This window comes from Macroventuria anomochaeta, assembly GCF_010093625.1.
Source record: "Macroventuria anomochaeta strain CBS 525.71 unplaced genomic scaffold BU25scaffold_17, whole genome shotgun sequence".
Classification (NCBI taxonomy): Eukaryota; Fungi; Ascomycota; class Dothideomycetes; order Pleosporales; family Didymellaceae; genus Macroventuria; species Macroventuria anomochaeta.
The window spans coordinates 116,488-133,487 of NW_022985378.1; the positions used below are offsets into that span (position 1 = coordinate 116,488).

Sequence of the window (17,000 nt, forward strand, 5' to 3'; positions counted from 1 at the left end):
AAATTCGTTATACAAAGCATGCCTGTTGGTAAGAGGAATTGTATGCGCCCCAGATCCTATCCCTATATTGTACAGATTTCATGCAATGGAGCGGCTCAGCGCGCCATATCCTTCAGCCTCGTTCAAAATGAGAACTTTTCCGTAAGGCCTCTCATGCGTTTTCCCTTCCACCTATTGTACACTGGCTGCCGTCTCATTGTTGCGGCTTATCGGCCAGGCAGACCACCCTGTGCCATAGCAGCGTTCTGCTCCTGGAACCTGTCACCGAGGCGCTGCGAGCCCTTCATGTGCTTGTCGACGCATCGCATAACGCAGCCCTCCTCGCGCGAAGTGAGGGACTTGCTCTCGAAGCCGTTGACGCACGAGTCGAAGCATTGCTGGACGAGGTTGGAGTACATCTACCATTATCAGCTCCCATTCCATCGAAGTTGATTACATCAGTCTATGAAGAACTTCAGTGAGCATGTACGTACGTTCATGAATTCCTTCATCTGCTTCTTCTCCATGCGGTTCTGGAGCTCACGCTGCTCGCTCTGTGTAAGTCTGCGCGCGGTCAGCTTTGCACGACATGCATGAAGTGGCAATCGGCGCATACTGATCCATGATGTGTGGTATATGTGGGATGCAGATAGACTGTAGTTGGGTATATAGATGGTATAGGCGTTGGTGTTGCTGTTGATATGACGTCCTGAACTATTTTCTCGAGAAGCTCGGACTGCACAACGGCTGCACCTGCCCCGACCAGCCCACAAGGAGTTGTAGGCCGAAGGAGCGCCTCGAGGATCTTGAGACAGATAGCTTTCGATCTAGAACGCTGCTTCAACCTGATTCCCGCTCTCATGGATCGTTGCACGGCGGGCCAATATCTTCTCATTTCCGGCGACGCGCTTGTACCTGTACCTTTTCGGCGCCAAGTGCAAGCTCTATTATTGGGCCGAGTAATGAGCAGCGACGACAGAACAATAACTGCTCTCTTAATCCCATCTCTGCGCTGCATCTGCTGCTGATCGACCGTCTATCCGCGCTGCGACAGGTTCCAGAGCACACGCCCTGCGCAGTGTCTGAATGTCAGACGACCGTAGGTGCCGTCTTCCTTGGATTTGAATCAATCAGCCACATCAGAGGAGCCCTCGCCAAGTGTCTATCCAACATCCCCAGCGCTCACCACCCACTGCTGCGATCATTGCCCTCTGCAGCCACCAGTCCTGCACACTTGACGTCGCCGTCGCCGCCAGTCCCCAGGCGCAGACTGCCTTCCTCTTGCTCCCTCCAGCCTGCTGCTTAATATCCCCGCGACCTGTCGCATCGACTCCTAACCGCTGCCGCTACTACGTCGCGTTGTTCACGAGTCCGTAGTGTACCAGCTCCCGCCGACTGCACGGCCGCACGCGCCGCACTGCACCCGCCCAGCAGCCCTCTGCAACGTCGCTCTGCTCACTCTCCTGCGCCCACGACGCCCTGCAGCACCACGGCGAGCCCCGCAGGCCTGCGATTCTTCCGTTCGCTACGCTGCGACGTCACAGAGTGGCCCCGTTCCTCTGCCGCCTGCAAGACCACTCTGCGGGCCCACTCTGGATTGCTTCGACTCCGCAACACACAGCGATCATTCACAGCCCGCGATATCCTGCGCCTGAAGAGCTGCGACGCTCTGCAGCCTGTCTGCCATGCCTGCTGCGACGCAGCATCACCCCCACACGCCGCGCGTGCGCAACGGCGAGCCTCAGCCCGCTCCAATCTCCGCGAACGAGCCCGTGTCCGCGAGGCGTGACTTGACCTCGTGGTGGAGGACCTTTAGCAAACGCGCAGTCAAGAAAGAGGAAGAACAGAAAGGTAAGGCGCCTTTCCATGCTCCATGCAGTCACTCAAGCGCAGCATTGCTCTGTGGGGAGCTGCGCTGTAGAGGCGTACCTGATAAGGCTGAGTCTTATCCGGGTGCGCTTGCAGCGTCTCCACTCCAGCTTGTTGTATACAGCTACTGACATCTCCCCAGCAGAAGCTGCACAACAGGGCATATTCGGTGTACCCCTCATCCAAAGTATACCCTATGCTAATGTAGCAATATCACTGTTCAACGAACACGGCGAGAGCTACATATATGGCTACGTACCCATTGTAGTCGCCAAGTGCGGCGTTTTCCTCAAAGAGAAAGGTTAGTCTTTTTGCTCTTAGCTATTTCCAACAGCTAACAGCCCCTAGCAACTGACGTGGAGGGTATTTTCCGGTTAGCAGGCTCAGAAAAGAGAATCAAGGAGCTCAAGACTGCGTTCGACACCCCACCACGATACGGCAAGGGCCTGGACTGGACAGGCTACACAGTTCACGATGCAGCCAACATTCTACGCAGATACTTCAACCATCTGCCAGAACCCATCATTCCTCTGGGCAACTACGACAGCTTTCGACAGCCACTACGAAATCACCAAGCAGAGGCTGTTGGCCCTATTGAAGGTCAGGCACCCTCAATTGGAGGCTTCGACGCAGACGCAGCTGTACGCAACTATCAGCATGTTATCAAGAGCTTGCCATCCCTAAACCGCCAATTGCTACTATACATCCTGGATTTGCTCGCAGTATTCGCTGCGAAGGCCGATGTCAATAAGATGACAACATCCAATCTGTCAGCGATCTTCCAGCCGGGTATACTATCTCACCCACAGCATGATATGTCCCCACAAGACTACAGGCTAAACCAGGATGTACTCATTTTTCTCATCGATAACCAAGACCACTTCTTGATTGGTATGGAAGGCACAGCTGTTGATGAAGGTACCGTTAAGCAGATCGAGAGCGGGCCCAACACACCACAAGTACGGACACCGACAACTCCTGGGCGAAACAACTCAGGCATCAACCGCTCAGCTTCTACATCATCGAGCGCGGGTGCCGACAGTTTACGTAGATATGGTGGTGTTCGCCGCAACGTTTCGACCTCGTCCAAGCGTTCACGTCATTCTGGAGCTATTCCAAGCCCTGTTACTCCAGGCTTTGTGACCCCACCCACATCTGGTGTACATAGAAGCAACACTTTGCCGTCGAAGCGATCTCCGGCTCTCAATAGCTCTCGTTTCGCAAACAGACCTTCGGGACCATCGACACCTACAGCAGAAGATGGCAAGGCGTTACTGTCGCCCAACACAATCGAGTCTGCAGCGGCAAATATCCCTCAGCCTGAGAAGAGTGCAAGCGAAGCAGATGTCTCGAAAGCGCCACAACCTATTCCGAGCCAGACGCTGCGAGTCAACGTACCACAAGAGCCTGCTCAGCCGGCGCCTGTGCCCGAAGATGCTGTCCCGAAACGCGCAATGACTCTTCCTCCTGGCAAGATTGAGCTTCCCAAGCCTGCTTTCGCGCAAGTAACCCAGCACCCTAGGGCCATGGCAGATACTCCAGCACTGGAGTCCATTCCTGGAGCATTCCCGCCATCAACGCCAGGCGTCGTTCCGCCAAGTGAGGTCAACACTCCGATCGCTTCCGTTCCTGCCTCTATCCCTGCCTCCGTTCAAGCAGCGCACGTATTACACCCTCCACCTGCCCAAGGTTCGGGCCGCCGTAGCCCGCATATGACCCCAACTCGCGAACGGTCAGAGTTCCTCGAAGCACCAGTTGACTCCGGTCCATCGGTCGAGCCAACTCCAGCTGTCCGCACGTTTACTCAGATACTTGCGAAGGTATCTCAGTCGCCTTCCGATATAAAGGATGGAAAAGACAAGGACGGTCGTAAGCCGAACAAGTTACAGAAGAAGCGGCTTCCGTCAGGTCAGATTCCCAGCGCTCACAGTTCGACCACGTCCTTGACTGGTCAACTCGCAAGCCTGGATGCCATTAGCGTTGCTCCTGCGCCTGCATCGCCTCTGTTCCCACCACAAGCTCCTTTTGCATCACAATCGCACACTAGCGGTTCGAAAGACGTGCTGCCTTATGCTAGTAACGACACATTCTCTTCACGAAATTCTGGGAACACCTTGAAGCCTAGCATGTCTCCATCAGCTTCCTTCAGATCTCATTCGACGGCGACCGAGTACTCGGAAGCCGAGTTGAACGAAGAGCCTCCTCTTGTAAAAGAGGAGAAGGAGAAGCGCAGTTTCTGGAAAGGACACAAGCGTGGCGAAAGTAAGGCCACACCTACGGCAAGCCAGACCGACCTGCATGGTTCAGTACCCGGCGGCGACAAGAGCATGAGCTCCTTTGGTAGCAGTTCAGGCTGGGCCACAGGTGGACGTCGAAGTGGCCAGTTCGACTCCAACCAGACACCGGAGACATCGATGGTATTTGGCAGCCCGCCAGATGGTGACCGCTCCTCAGACAAGAAGGGCACATTCGACTGGTTTCATAAGATGAGACATGATCACCGAGAGAGATCTGACAAGAGGGAGCGAGCTAAGAGCCCTCCTGGCAGTATGAGTAATATGCCTTTGCCGCAGAACTTGACGAAGCCTCGCGATAGTCTCCCCATTAGAGACCGATCTACGGATGCTCCGAGGTCCACAGGCGATGAACCCAACGATGTGACGCCCACCGGAAGCAGCCCTGCTGCGCAGATTACCTCGTCAGTAACCGACACACGGCAGCAAGCGCCACCAGTGGCAGCGAACCCCCAGCCACAACAGACTGTGGGAGCCACAGCTGGACCCCCACCTGCTACTGCGAATCCTGTTCCAGTAGCCATACCTGAGGAATCAATCGCGCAATCCGCGCCTGATGCTCTTGCTCTCAAGGACTCGGCGACGACGATCCAGCCAGGCACTCAGCCTGCAACAGAGCCTTCATCGCCCGCGATCCAGCAGCCCGTGCCCTTCACTCCAATCAGCCAGGTGCTGCAATCCTCTCAAGAGGAACCCAGGACGCCTACAGCTACATCGCATCCCGTCCTCCATGCACCGTCGCCAGCTATCGCTGAAATCCTGGCTGCGCCAGCGAGGAGCTTCAGCAGATCTCCAGAGCGGGCAACTCCATCACCTTCGAGATCCCCACCTCCTAATTCGACCCATTGAGGTCTTCACTGACGTTCATGTACAGTAGAGCATTACGCGCTACTACAGCGCTTTGATACGCGGAGTTCGGGCTTGTTTCGATTCTGGATACCATGTTTTCAAGATGACGGCTGCTTGGATGCCCCAACAAGGGTACTGAGGGCGTTCGGTATGGGTTAGGATACACATCGATCCTGGGCGAGGGAGTTTGTTTGGATGGGTTGCATGTAGTGAAGAGCGATGAGCGATAATCAGTTGGCGCGAATGTCTCTGACGATGTATAGGCGAGGCAGCGGTAGTAATAATAATCTCTTTAATATTGTCGAATATCTGACTGCACGTCACATAGGTATCTGATAGAGGTCTATATGTGAAGACCTATAGGTATCGACAGTTTACAGACTCGGTACGCCCTGAACACGTGAAGAAGCCCAGGCTTGTAGAAGTCTTTCCACGTCTGAGAGCCCCACTACTTCCTGTCGTACGATGTACACCACGTGCCTGCTCTCCAGACGTGCTGTCAGTTCCTGCAGGCTGCATAGTGCAGACAATGTACCGTAAGCACTACTCATAGCCAACCAGGCCTCTTTCAAACTGCCTAGAAATCTCCACATTTCATGATCTCAGCTCATTAATTCGCGGCAGAAGAACCCGTCGTGGCACTGAAGCCACGTATCGTTCAAATCTCCACTACTTCCACTGCGAGTATGAAAGGTATCGAGGACCTGCATAGACTTGTCCGGTGAGAGTTGAGGCTGAATGCATAGTACACAGCTGTGGGCTTTTTGTATCTGTCGCCACATGTCTATATTGAACAGGTCAAGACAAGCGCACCGCTCTGCCGTCTTGCACCATCGGCTGACAGACGATTGACAGACGGCGTCGTGGCGACTTTCAGGCTTCACAGCCAAGTTCGAGCGAGGTCGAGGCGGATGCATGAGCCTAGCGGGTCTTAGTTCATTAATGCCAGAAAGCTGACTGGGTGGAAGCCTGCCAGCTTCTTCCGCTGGTTCGCTCGCTCCGCTCGCTGCTCGGTTGATGTGCACCGGGAGGCTATTTTTGGGCCACGCAGGGCCATATCGAAGGCCTGTCGAGATGCGAGAATTGCGAAGCCTTCATGACACGCAGCGCGGCGAAGTCATCCCAATAACACGAGTGTGACTGTGCTGAAAGAAGATCGTGAGGTGAGGTCCACCATTTTAACAAGCACGGCGTAGGTGGCGTTGCAATTCGTATTGCAGACAGGTTTTCAATATCGAGATGAAGCCGGAGTGGAGTTGGTGAGCACAGAAGCATTAACGTGTGAAGCCGTTCCCGTTCGTGGCTCAACAACTGGCGTACGGGACGCTATCAGCCCCGGGAAGTTCAAACGCGCTGTGCCGAGCCAGAGCGCGCGGTCCACGCATGACGTTCGGAAACAGGGATGTGGTGAGCGAGCATTGTGTGAGGCAGGGGTATCACGTATAGGGCAGTGTGAGCTGTCTTGATACCTTGGATGGTTTCAGGCTGCAAGAGGTAGCACAGTTGCTCTCGAGAGTGTACGCCGGCAATTGTGCTGCATCTGGGCATATAAAGGAAGTTATCAGCTCAGCAGATGGGCCTCAGGCAGGACTGCTGCGAGGAGGCTCAACCCGCTTGCGCGAAGGGATCGTCTTGGCGGAGTCTCACAGCAAGCTAGAGGTCTGAGCGCTCGGGCTGGGAGCGACGGGCGTTCAACGCTGGACTCGTATCGCCCTGTAGTCGCATGTATCAAAAGCCTTGGGGCGGCGCCCATCTGCCTGGACGACTTTCTTCCTTGCCTGCCATCCGAATTCCCTGTTTCTCACTCCAGCTTCGACTTTCACTGCCGTTTCCGTTCGACACATTCGATTGTGTTGATACACTGTCGCTTTGATTAACAAAGAAAGATTGTTGTTATTCGCCCGACAAAGACGTGCCTAGATTGCGCGTGGCGTTACCAGCCGTCCGGGACTTGCTTGGGAAGTTGTAAGCGTTTCCGCTCCGGTGCTCTCACCTTGATAACAACCCCAGCCTGCGTGCTATAAGGCCATAACAGCTGCCTGAAGCGGCAATATGTCCTTGTACTTGCTGCATACATGGCCGCGGAGTCGATCACACACATGACGCCTTCCTAACAGCGATTACAGTCTTTACTGAGACTCATCCTCGCCTTCACTTCGCCAACTGACGCGATTCACGATGCGTTCCTTCCGCTACACATTGCTGGCATTGCCCCTGCTGGGCGGTGTCATTGCTGAAGAGCCATTGACACAAACCTCCGACGCATCGAACTTCATCTACGCAAATGCCCAAGAAGCATTCCAGGACCTGCTGAACGCTCTGCCCGAGGAGTCGCTGCAAGCCGCCCTCAACTCGCTCACCAAGTTCAAGGCAGGTGTCTTCGAGTCGCACCGCCGCGGTGTCGAACATGTGCACAACAGCAGCCCCGCGCTGGCGACCAAGCTCATCGTCGCCGCCGTCCAGGACCTGAAGAAGCGCCAAGTCGCTGCACCCTCCAACGGCACAACACCCGTTGTTTCCTCCAGCCAGACCCCCGACCAGCCCGAGAGCAGCGCGCAGCAATCCGTCCAGCAGCAGTCCAGCCAGGGCCCCGAGAGCACACAACAGCAGAGCAGTGCCGAAGCCCCAGCAACCACCGCCCCCAGCACGCCCACCAGCCGCCCCGTCCTGATCCCTGTCGAAGTCACAACGACCAACAACCGCGGCAGCACTGTGATCCAGACCAGCGAAGTGCTCTCCGAAGTCACCGCCTCAGTCCAGGTAACCGTAACCCGCACGACTACCAACAACGCCGGCAGCACCGTGGTCGTCACAACACAGGAAGTGCGCCCCGCCGTGATCCGCACCACGACCGACTCGCGCGGCAGCAGCGTCGCCGTCACATCCGCTGCCAACTACGCGCCAACGCGGGGCGAGGTGCTGACCACGACCAACGCCGAGGGCAGCACGTTCCTGACCACGTACACGCCCGGCGGCGGTCGTGTTTCTAGTGTGCGCCTGGTCACGACGACGGACGCGCAGGGCCGCCCGCAGACACTGACGAGCATCACGTATGTGGACCCGACGGCTGTTGGTGGGAGTGATGAGGGGGGTTCGGGCGCGAGTCCGACGGCGACGGGGAGGCCGAGTGTGCAGTCTGGGTCTGCGAACAAGCACAACGCTGTCATGGGTCTTGTTGGACTCGGTGCTTTCGCGTTTTTCTTCTAGGCTCGCGGAGGCTAGGGAATGTGGAAGAGGTGGAAAGCAATATTTACGCGAACACGACTCTCCTTTGGCATCGCAAACATGCCACGTTGCAGTCCTTACGGCTAGCATTGTCATTCGTGTATATCAGCATTTGGGATCATTTGAAGACGGACAGGCTAGCTGGACGAGTGAAAATGGACATATAGCGGTGCATATAGTTTGGATTTTGGGATTGGCATACATACATGGAGCGTTACGGCTCGTCACTTTCCTTCGATATACCCACAATCTCTTCGGCATAGGATGGTTGGAAGATGGACACGGTGGACGGCAAATACGTAGTTTAACTACGATAACGAAAGGGACGAAAACATCACAAAACATTACAAAGTTTTTGACATGAGTAAATCCATCGTGTATTGTTTGTTAGCCTTTGCGGACCATCGATTCGTAGAAGCCGCGCCAGGCAACTTGCCAACATAAGTGGAGACCTCGGTGAATGTTTATGTTTTGATATTGACAAAGTATGTATGTATGTCTATTTACACAGCTTTCCTACCAAAAGTACCGAATCGAAATGGGTATCGATGCAAAGCACTCGGCCCAGCCCAAATTCCAATGCAAACCCAGCTGCACAAAATCGCGGGCGAACCGCAGCTCAGTCCAAATGCACCACCGGGTTGCTTCCCAACCGCTCCGATGCATGCTGCCGCTAGACTGCGATGTCGCTACGTCTTTCGCACAGCGCCAGCCCACTTCCCCCGTACGAGCGCAGAGCAGCCCATCGCACGGAGCGATGGTACTATCTCGCCTTTGTCGCAATGAAGTACTCGACACTCTCGCCCGCCCAAGACACACAATCCGTCCCGCTCTCGTACCGCTCCTCGTCGAACAGGCCCGCAATACTCTGCTCATTCCGCACTCCCTTGGTCACCCCGCCCCCGAAGCTCTCCAACGACACAACCTTGCACCCAATCTTCAAGTCTAAAAACTTCTGCAACAGCGCGTTGTTCAGCTCCTCGCCAAAGACCTTGTTGTTCACGAGCACGACATCGGCTCTAGCCAGCACCGAATCGATGGCGGGGGACTCGAGGAAATTGCCGTGCAGAAGGTGCATGGCGCCGATGTTGATGTTCCACAGCCGGGCCCTGGCTTTCAGTTCGGAAGCTTGTTTCGTAGCCAGACTGGCGGCGAGATCCATGATCTCGACCCCCCAGCTCTCGGCGCCTGTTTGCAGTGCGGACTGCAGGACGACGTTGCCCACGCCGGAGCCGAGGTCGACGAAGACGTGGCCGGAGTGCAGGTTCGTCTGGGCGAAGATTTTGTGCACAAAGACGGGCATTAGCTCGCCGTATGTCGTCTCCTTCCCTTTTACTTTCCGCAGTTTGTGCGAGAGAGGCGAGACGATGCGCGCATATGTCTGTTGGGTCATGTGTTTCACCAGGCTGAGGGGGATGGCGTGCATGGCGTCCATTTTCGCTTGGATTGTGCCATCGGCCAGTTTCGACTTGACCAGCTTGTTGAATCTTATCAGTTCGAGCTGGTAGTCGGCGAACGTGCCTGAGGCGGCTGCGCGCTTGAGTTTTCGCACTGGCCCGGTCACGTCGGAGGAGAGTGAGGGGAAGAGGTCGACAGGGAGGTAGTGCGTTATTATCTCTTCGATAGTGAACTGGATGTCGCCGAGAGGATTGTATTCGGAGGGGTCGGTGGGGATCTTGGCTTGGAAGGACTCGGGTGGGAGAGGGCTGGGGTACTGCAGCTCGAGGAGCGGGACCTTGTTAGGACCCGGCCAGGCGGGCTTGTAGTTCTTTGCGAAGGCGCCCTGGGTCATGACGAGGCCGTGTGTGAGGCTACCTCGCCGCGAGCGGTCGCTTTTGCTGCCAGCCTCGCCGTTCTCCTGCTTCCGTGCGGACGTCCCATTCGAGTGCGCGTCCGCGTCCCCGTTCGTCTCCGAGTCTCGCCGTATCCGTATGCGCCGGCTCATGTCGGGCTCCAGCTGGCGGTTCATGCCGGTGGGCTCTATGCTGTTGCTCTTCAGCCTCTTGCTCGACCCCCCGACTGCCAGCCTGTCGCTCGACTCGTCGCTCGACTCGTCGCTACTCGCCCACAGCGGCGGCGTGCTGGGCGTGACCTTTCGTTTGCGCATGTTCGAGACGGCCGGCGACTCTCGTGCAACCGGCCGTGGCCGTTGCGCCGACGAGGACGAGGAGAGCTGGTATCGGTTCGCTGCCGGCGCTGTCGCACCTGGGCGCGCAGCACTGCTGCCTCCGCTGGCGGTCCTCCCATTCGATGCAGGCGTGCGCGGTGCTGGCGGCGGGGCGACCTTCTTCAGTATGGTGACGGTCCGCGTCTTGATCTTCGGTTTGCTGGGCTCGAACATGGCGGGCTAGCGAAAGTTTGGCTGCAGCAGTCCGGGAGTGTGCGTGTCGTGTATGCGTGTCGTATGCGGGGTGCGAGTCGTGTGCTGCAGGCCGGTGCAGGCGCAAAGGAGTGTAGTGTACAGGTAAGGCGAGCGCAGGCAGCCGGCCGAAGGAGAAAAGAAAGACAAGGCAGCACTCGAGGAGCCAATACGGAGGTCGCACGCGCACTCAAGAGGATGACCAGGTCGGTTCCCGCGCTGCAGGGACGCCACGCACGGTGGACAGGGGTTGTTAGCCAACGGTAACTTGGCGTCCCCAGTGTATGGTCTGAGGAATCCTTTGGTATCTTGACTGCTCGCGTGCAGGACCTCTATGAACACTATATGCTTCGATGAGTGTGAAGTGCCACTTCTGTTCCTTCTGTCTGAACTGTTTCCAGCGCTCTTCGACGTCCATGTTGTGTCGGAGCACCTCCGCGCTGCCGTCGAACCATGTCGAATTTTCGATATCCATTGTTGCTGCTTCTGGTATCTGTTTCAGGTGTTGAGTGTGAAGACAACGACAAAGCTACCGAGCAAGATAAACACAAAGACACCGCATAGACACAAAAGCATGTCAGGGTTGTAGTGATGTTTTGTTAGACTCCAGGTCGTTTCTTGGGTCGCAACGTGCGTACCACAGAAGCTAACCAACCAGACTCGAGCTGACCAGCAACTGCCACAGCTGACAGTAGAGACATCACCGCAATACGATGCGTGTGAGTGAGACGAGCATCGTGCCCAACAACATATTAACGTATTTAGCTTGGGTATCTGTTCCATCATATGTACCGTTCCAGCTATCCCAACCATACATACACCCATATCCATAGCCTTCATTAACCACTATATATCCATTCATTATCGTCTCACATCAACCCTTTCCCTCGGAACGCACCCATCACGTTACACAAGCAACAGCCTCCCACCCAATACTCCACCTCACACTCCCCATAATCACAGTCATGATGCTCAACCCCACGACAACACTGCTCGTCCCATACACATACGCATGCCCCCTCCTCAACGTATCAAGCTCAAGCATCCACGTCGACACCGTCGTCAGCGCGCCGCAAAACCCATCCTCGATACCTTGGAGCACTTGACAGCCCACGACACTGCCGCCCGCAACACCGCCAATCGCCACGCGCTGGAGATCGTACGACATGCCGAGCACCGTCGTGCCGAACATATTGCACACAAACGTGCCGAGCGGGAACGACGGAATCTTGGCATTGAGGAGGAGCGAGACATAGTATCGCATCAGACACCCGACCGGCGCGAATACGCACGCGAAGAGTGCTTGTCCGCGCCATGCGTTGTGTGGAGGGAGAGCGACCATAGCCACCGCGCCGATCCAGGACCCAATCCCTAGGACAACGAAGAGCGGATCGAGCACTCTGCGCGTGAAGCGGAAGGGCAGCGTGGGTGTAACCGGATCCATGTAGACGGCTAAGTGGGCGCCCACTCTCAAGCTGCAGAAGCACAAAGCCACGGTGATGAACACCACGCCCAAGAGCGCCATGACCGAGTACCCAGCGTCGCGGTGGACGAGCGCCGAGGGACTCGAGGTAGGATGGTACATCGGCGCAGCCAAATCGTTGGACATGCCCAAAAACACATCCCTCACAAAACTCGAGAAACTCGTAAAACTCCCACAGAACCCCGTCGTCAAGCCCACATATATTGGAATCGTCTTCTTGACCTTGCCGTGGCTCTTCTTATCCCTCGTCCGCTGCTTCTCCAAATTCTGGTGGCCTTCAGCGGGTCGGTCTTCGGGTTGTGCCATGGACGCGCCGCCGGCGGAACCCCCCCATTCTTCGCGGAACAACCGCATGTCCTCGGATAAGAAGCCCATGATGAATGTCCCTGCGACGTTGGCCCATAGCTCGCTGAAGAGGACCGGCGCGCCGGGGTAGAAGGTTAGTGCCTGGAGGCCGAGGCGCGCCAGCGAGCCCCAGATGGCGAAGAAAATCAAAAACGACACTGTATACAGTTCTGTCAAGAGCTTAGACGCGCGCTGGGCTTTTGGCGTCGACCAGGATTGGTGGTATCTGTCGGCTTCGGAGAGCTGTTGCTTCGCGTCGTCGGTCATGGTAGGCAGCGCTGTGATGTTGTTCTGGGACTGGGCCGCGTTGCTGGGGTTTGAGCGGCTGAAGAGTGAGGGGCGGCGTGAGCGCTGCTTTGTTGGTGTGCGTGGTTCTGCGTGTTGTGCAGGCTGTGGTAGGTTGCTTCCGCTGCGCTCATCGTTGTCGAGGTTCGCGCGCCAGTACTGTTCTCTGTCGACCGGTAGACCCGGCAGTTCTGGTGGTGGCGAGGATAGGAAGTCCAGATTGTCCCATGACGCTGCAACTAGGAGGTCTTCTATATTGCGTCCTTTTGGTGTAGCTCTTGTGCGTGATTTCGATCTTGATGTGGCTGAACCTCTACCTGTGCTTGATCTCTTGCTCCTTCTTTTCTCCTTCTCTCGACTCGCTACCGTTTCCGAGCGGTCTCTTGGCACAGCAGGCGCCGGTGAAGGACTCCCAGGCGGCGAGGACAAAGTTTCGCTGTCCGCACGATCCGGATGGAGGTCAAAGTCCTCTGTGGTCCGTGGCAGACTCTGTCGCTGGGACAGTAGACTCTGATGTCTTGAGCGCGAGCGGGCGTTGGAGGAGCTCTGCGAAGTATCCGACCGCAGACTCGCACGCTGCTCGTTGAAGTGGAATTCGCGTTTCGTAGGCTCATTGTCGGCGTCGGCCATGGTGATCAATGCCCGGTGACGCAGGGCAGGCCAGCACCCGTCCGTCGACGTCAAACCTCAGATCAACAAACGTCGTAAAGGACTGATCCTCCAGGAGCCACGCACGATCTCATCTCGTCGGTTCGGCAGACGACAAGGAAACTGGCACCCGAGTCGGGCCCTTAGCTGGGCTCTGCTGGCTTGCCATAATCAGACCATGGGCGCTCTGCATTTGTAAACTCAGCGGCCAAAAACAGCGTCTGCGCGGCAGGGCAACGAAAACCAGGGCAAGGCTAAGAGTGCCGGCGTACGCCATGTCTCCGATGGACGCAGGGATAGCCATGCCAGATCGCGTGGAAGATGCGCCGCTTAGCGGAGCGGAGCTCACCGCGCAGCTGATAGCGGTGGGGTAGCTCTATAATCACCTGCCCGACTGGATGCACTTGGACAGTGTACACATGGCCGTAGTCTTCACTATAGCCTGAGTTGCTGCTTCTTTCCGTCAGATACCATACGTCTGTCATTTCCTCGTCTGTGATATCCGCCATGTCCATCCCAAAGAACGCTCACGTCTCTACGCACCCATGCTTGCAGGCCAAGCTCTCACAGCTGCGCTCAGCGTCGACAGGGTGCCGAGATGTACAAACACTGGTGCACGAGATTGCTCTGATGGTCGGCTATGAAGCTCTAGGTTCAGCTCTAAAAGCACAAGAAGAAGGCACAGTACGTCCTCTCCTCCTCCTCCTCCTCCACCAAAAGTGGGGTAGCCCTGTATACACAACACTCCGCTCTCCAAAACTACACCACACCCAATTCACACCCAATTCACACCCAACCCACACCCCTACTAACACATCCCAGGACAAATCGCCCCTCGGCTACTCATACACCACCACAACCACCTCTCCCACCCCGTCCCGCATCTCCCTGGTCCCCATCCTGCGCTCCGGGCTCTCCATGGTCCCCGCACTCTCCTCTCTCCTCCCTGCCCCCGTACCCATCCACCACCTAGGTCTCTTCCGCGAAAAAACCACCCTGCAGCCCGTCGAATACTACAACAACCTGCCCTACCACTCCCCGACCTCGCAGCACGCGGGCGGCCCCGCCGACCTTGCCATCGTCGTCGACCCCATCATTGCCACGGGCGCCACGGCGTGCGCGGCGATTGATAGTCTGAGGGAGCATGGTGTGAAGAGGATCGTGGTTGTGGGCGTGCTGGCGACGGAGGAGGGGTTGGCGGCTGCGTGTGGGGAGTGGGAGGAGGGGGTGGAGGTGTGGGTTGGTGGGTGTGATAAGGGCGTGGATGAGAAAGGCATGATTAAGCCGGGACTGGGGGATATTGGGGATCGATTGTTTTTGACGCTTGGGAAATGAGTAGGTGTTGAGGCGGGGTACTGGTGGGTGAAGCATGGGGTGGTTTGTGTGGGAGGTGTGGAGAGGACGGAATCTTCATACACGTTCATACAACACAACATCAACAGCAGTTCATACAACACAACATCAACAGCAATAACGAACCCACGCTCCATACTCACTTGCCAATCTGATATCCCCAACATCGACGACCATGGACACCCCAGCCTGGCACGTGTTATGGACGACTCGAACCAAGCTTTGACCGGCAAACCTTGTTAACTTCCGCTCGGACCGCTGTGCTTACAGTGTCGTAGATTTGGATAGATCGCAACTGAACTGGCATATCTCAGAGTGATTCCGAAGCCTTGCACCTGGATCAACGTCTTATACATGCAATATTGACGACCCATGTATGCATTGAATGTGCAAAGGTAATGTGCGGTGATGGAAGGTTATGCTTGTGATAATGCAGCGCATGTGCTGTTACTTTGCGCTGATGCTCTTGACATACAGATGATATTACACAAAAACAAATCCAGTCATACCTTGCATGTATATGTACCTGCATCACAGTAAGATCATCAAGCGAGGAGACAAGCCCTTACCTGCAATCCTACCTTGACGGTGCGAGTAAAAAGCGCACTGATACTTACTACCTACCCGCATAGTCGAAAGAAAAGTAGAAATACAGGTAATGAGCATCACTTTTGCCTACCCTTGCCCTATCCTTTCTGCTACTCTATGTGCCATAACCGTACTGAAGAACGCATCCAGAACAATGGACCGAAGTCGAAGATCGCAATCATATACTGGCAATCGAGGGACGTGCTGTAGAAGGGTGTCTTTGTCCGTACCAGGAACAGCTGGTATGTCGGAATCCGGGTGTCGCGCCATCTGCAAGAGTGAATCTGCTTACCCTCCAATGCTGATGCGGTTTGTGTACGTTCTTGGTCTCACCCTCGTTGACGAAGAAGGTAGAATAGAAATGGGAGGTAACCTGTGACAAACCCATTTGAGAGCGCCCCGGAACCTTCCCGGCTTAGTACCTCCTGCGCTGGCTCCTGTCATCGTAGCTGTCGCCCTCGTACGCACGTTTCCGCGAGTCGTCCCGACCGCCCTGGCTGTCTCGGCCTCCACGGTCGCGGTCATTGTATCGATCTCTGCCGAGCGGTTCATTGTTGGCACCGCTAGATCCTCGATCGCCTCCGCGTCTATCGCCGCCGCCATAGCGGTCGCCTCCACGGTCGCCGCCGTAGCCACTGCTGCTGCCGCCAAACCCACCTCGTGGCCCTCGAGGACCGGCAGGAGCACCATCGGGCGGGCCATAGCCGTTTGAGCCTTGGTAGCCGATACCACCACGACCTCCGCCGAAACCACCTCCGCCGCCGCGGCCGCCACCGAGTCCTCCTCGGAAGCCTCCACGGTCACCTCCACCAAAGCCGCCGCGACCGCCTCCTCGGCCGCCAAATCCACCACCGAAACCGCCGCGACCTCCAAAGCCACCAGGTCCAGCTGGCGCGCCAAAGCCTCCGGCACCACCTGGGCGTGCGGAAGGGCCCTTAGTGTAGCCTCGGCCACCAAGACCTCCACCGAAGCGGCGTGGACGCCAGCCAGAGACTGTGCGGCCGCGCTCAACATCAACGAGTACACGGCGGTCCTTGATTTTGATGCCATCTGTTTCTTTGTAGGCGGCCTTCATGTCCTTCTCGCGCTCATACACGATGAAAGCATAGCCACGTTTTCTCTTCTTTGGCGGCGCGTCGGGCGGGGCGGTCGTGTCTTCGACGATTCGGATCCGTTCAATGGGTCCATAACGGCCGAACTCGCGTTCGAGATCGTCAGAGGTCGCGCCGTATGCGAGACGGGACACGAACAGTGTCTTGAAGGCGTCGCCCTGGACTTTGGGATCTTCGCTGGGTTTGTCTGTACCGTAATGTTAGCAGTGAATCAACAAATGGATAGAACGAATGGATAGCGCACAGTCCTTGATGCCCTCGGTCAGCAGCTTCTCCTGCTTCTCCTTTTTCTCAATCTTCTTGCGGTCGCGCTTCTGCAGCCAGCTGTCCGTCGGCACGTATCTGTCGTTGTCTTTGTACTCGCGCATGGCCTGCAGGTACTGCCCAACGCCGCCAATCTTGGGCGTGCAGCGCTTCTCCGGCGCGTGGTCAATGGGTTCAACCCAGCGCAGCGGAGGCCGCGGGGCGAACAGGTTCAGCAGCATCGGCGGGAGTTGGTAAGTCATCTTGAACGCAGTGCTGGAAGGCGCTCCAGCTACAATGTGAAGAGTTGAGGGAGATTGTGTGGATGATGCAGAGAAGTGATGATAGGTGAAGTTGGTCGCGTTTCA

At 56.4% G+C, this 17,000-nt stretch overlaps 7 protein-coding genes across 7 annotated transcripts; 3 read left to right on the top strand and 4 right to left on the bottom strand.

Moving 5' to 3' along the window:
• Positions 1-206: 206 nt before the first annotated feature.
• On the bottom strand, positions 207-593 carry BU25DRAFT_431482 (uncharacterized protein; the record flags this gene model as incomplete). The annotated part of the gene is made up of 2 exons (XM_033708660.1): positions 207-398; positions 474-593. 2 exons carry the CDS (start codon positions 591-593, stop codon positions 207-209), a joined length of 312 nt encoding a protein of 103 aa, XP_033561479.1.
• An 807-nt stretch (positions 594-1,400) lies between these two features.
• Positions 1,401-5,297, top strand: BU25DRAFT_410910 (RhoGAP-domain-containing protein). Its single transcript, XM_033706419.1, has 3 exons — positions 1,401-1,830; positions 1,991-2,149; positions 2,197-5,297. Exons 1-3 carry the CDS (start codon positions 1,665-1,667, stop codon positions 4,989-4,991), a joined length of 3,120 nt encoding a protein of 1,039 aa, XP_033561480.1. The 5' UTR covers positions 1,401-1,664; the 3' UTR covers positions 4,992-5,297.
• Positions 5,298-6,816: 1,519 nt separating this feature from the next.
• BU25DRAFT_410912 (uncharacterized protein) lies at positions 6,817-8,665 on the top strand. Its single transcript, XM_033706420.1, has one exon. The coding sequence runs from the start codon at positions 7,170-7,172 to the stop codon at positions 8,196-8,198; it is 1,029 nt and encodes a 342-aa protein (XP_033561481.1). The 5' UTR covers positions 6,817-7,169; the 3' UTR covers positions 8,199-8,665.
• On the bottom strand, positions 8,657-10,744 carry BU25DRAFT_60907 (histone-lysine N-methyltransferase). The gene has a single exon (XM_033711949.1). It carries the CDS (start codon positions 10,555-10,557, stop codon positions 8,980-8,982), a length of 1,578 nt encoding a protein of 525 aa, XP_033561482.1. The 5' UTR covers positions 10,558-10,744; the 3' UTR covers positions 8,657-8,979.
• Positions 10,745-11,317: 573 nt separating this feature from the next.
• BU25DRAFT_393125 (uncharacterized protein) lies at positions 11,318-13,324 on the bottom strand. Its single transcript, XM_033704680.1, has 2 exons — positions 12,863-13,324; positions 11,318-12,793 (listed from the first exon to the last, which is right to left on the bottom strand). Exons 1-2 carry the CDS (start codon positions 13,316-13,318, stop codon positions 11,477-11,479), a joined length of 1,773 nt encoding a protein of 590 aa, XP_033561483.1. The 5' UTR covers positions 13,319-13,324; the 3' UTR covers positions 11,318-11,476.
• Positions 13,325-13,742: 418 nt separating this feature from the next.
• Positions 13,743-14,905, top strand: BU25DRAFT_393129 (PRTase-like protein). Its single transcript, XM_033704681.1, has 2 exons — positions 13,743-14,020; positions 14,159-14,905. The coding sequence occupies exons 1-2, from the start codon at positions 13,844-13,846 to the stop codon at positions 14,669-14,671; spliced, it is 690 nt and encodes a 229-aa protein (XP_033561484.1). The 5' UTR covers positions 13,743-13,843; the 3' UTR covers positions 14,672-14,905.
• A 769-nt stretch (positions 14,906-15,674) lies between these two features.
• On the bottom strand, positions 15,675-16,973 carry BU25DRAFT_61042 (RNA-binding domain-containing protein). The gene is made up of 2 exons (XM_033711950.1): positions 16,634-16,973; positions 15,675-16,576 (listed from the first exon to the last, which is right to left on the bottom strand). The coding sequence occupies exons 1-2, from the start codon at positions 16,893-16,895 to the stop codon at positions 15,693-15,695; spliced, it is 1,146 nt and encodes a 381-aa protein (XP_033561485.1). The 5' UTR covers positions 16,896-16,973; the 3' UTR covers positions 15,675-15,692.
• Positions 16,974-17,000: the final 27 nt, after the last annotated feature.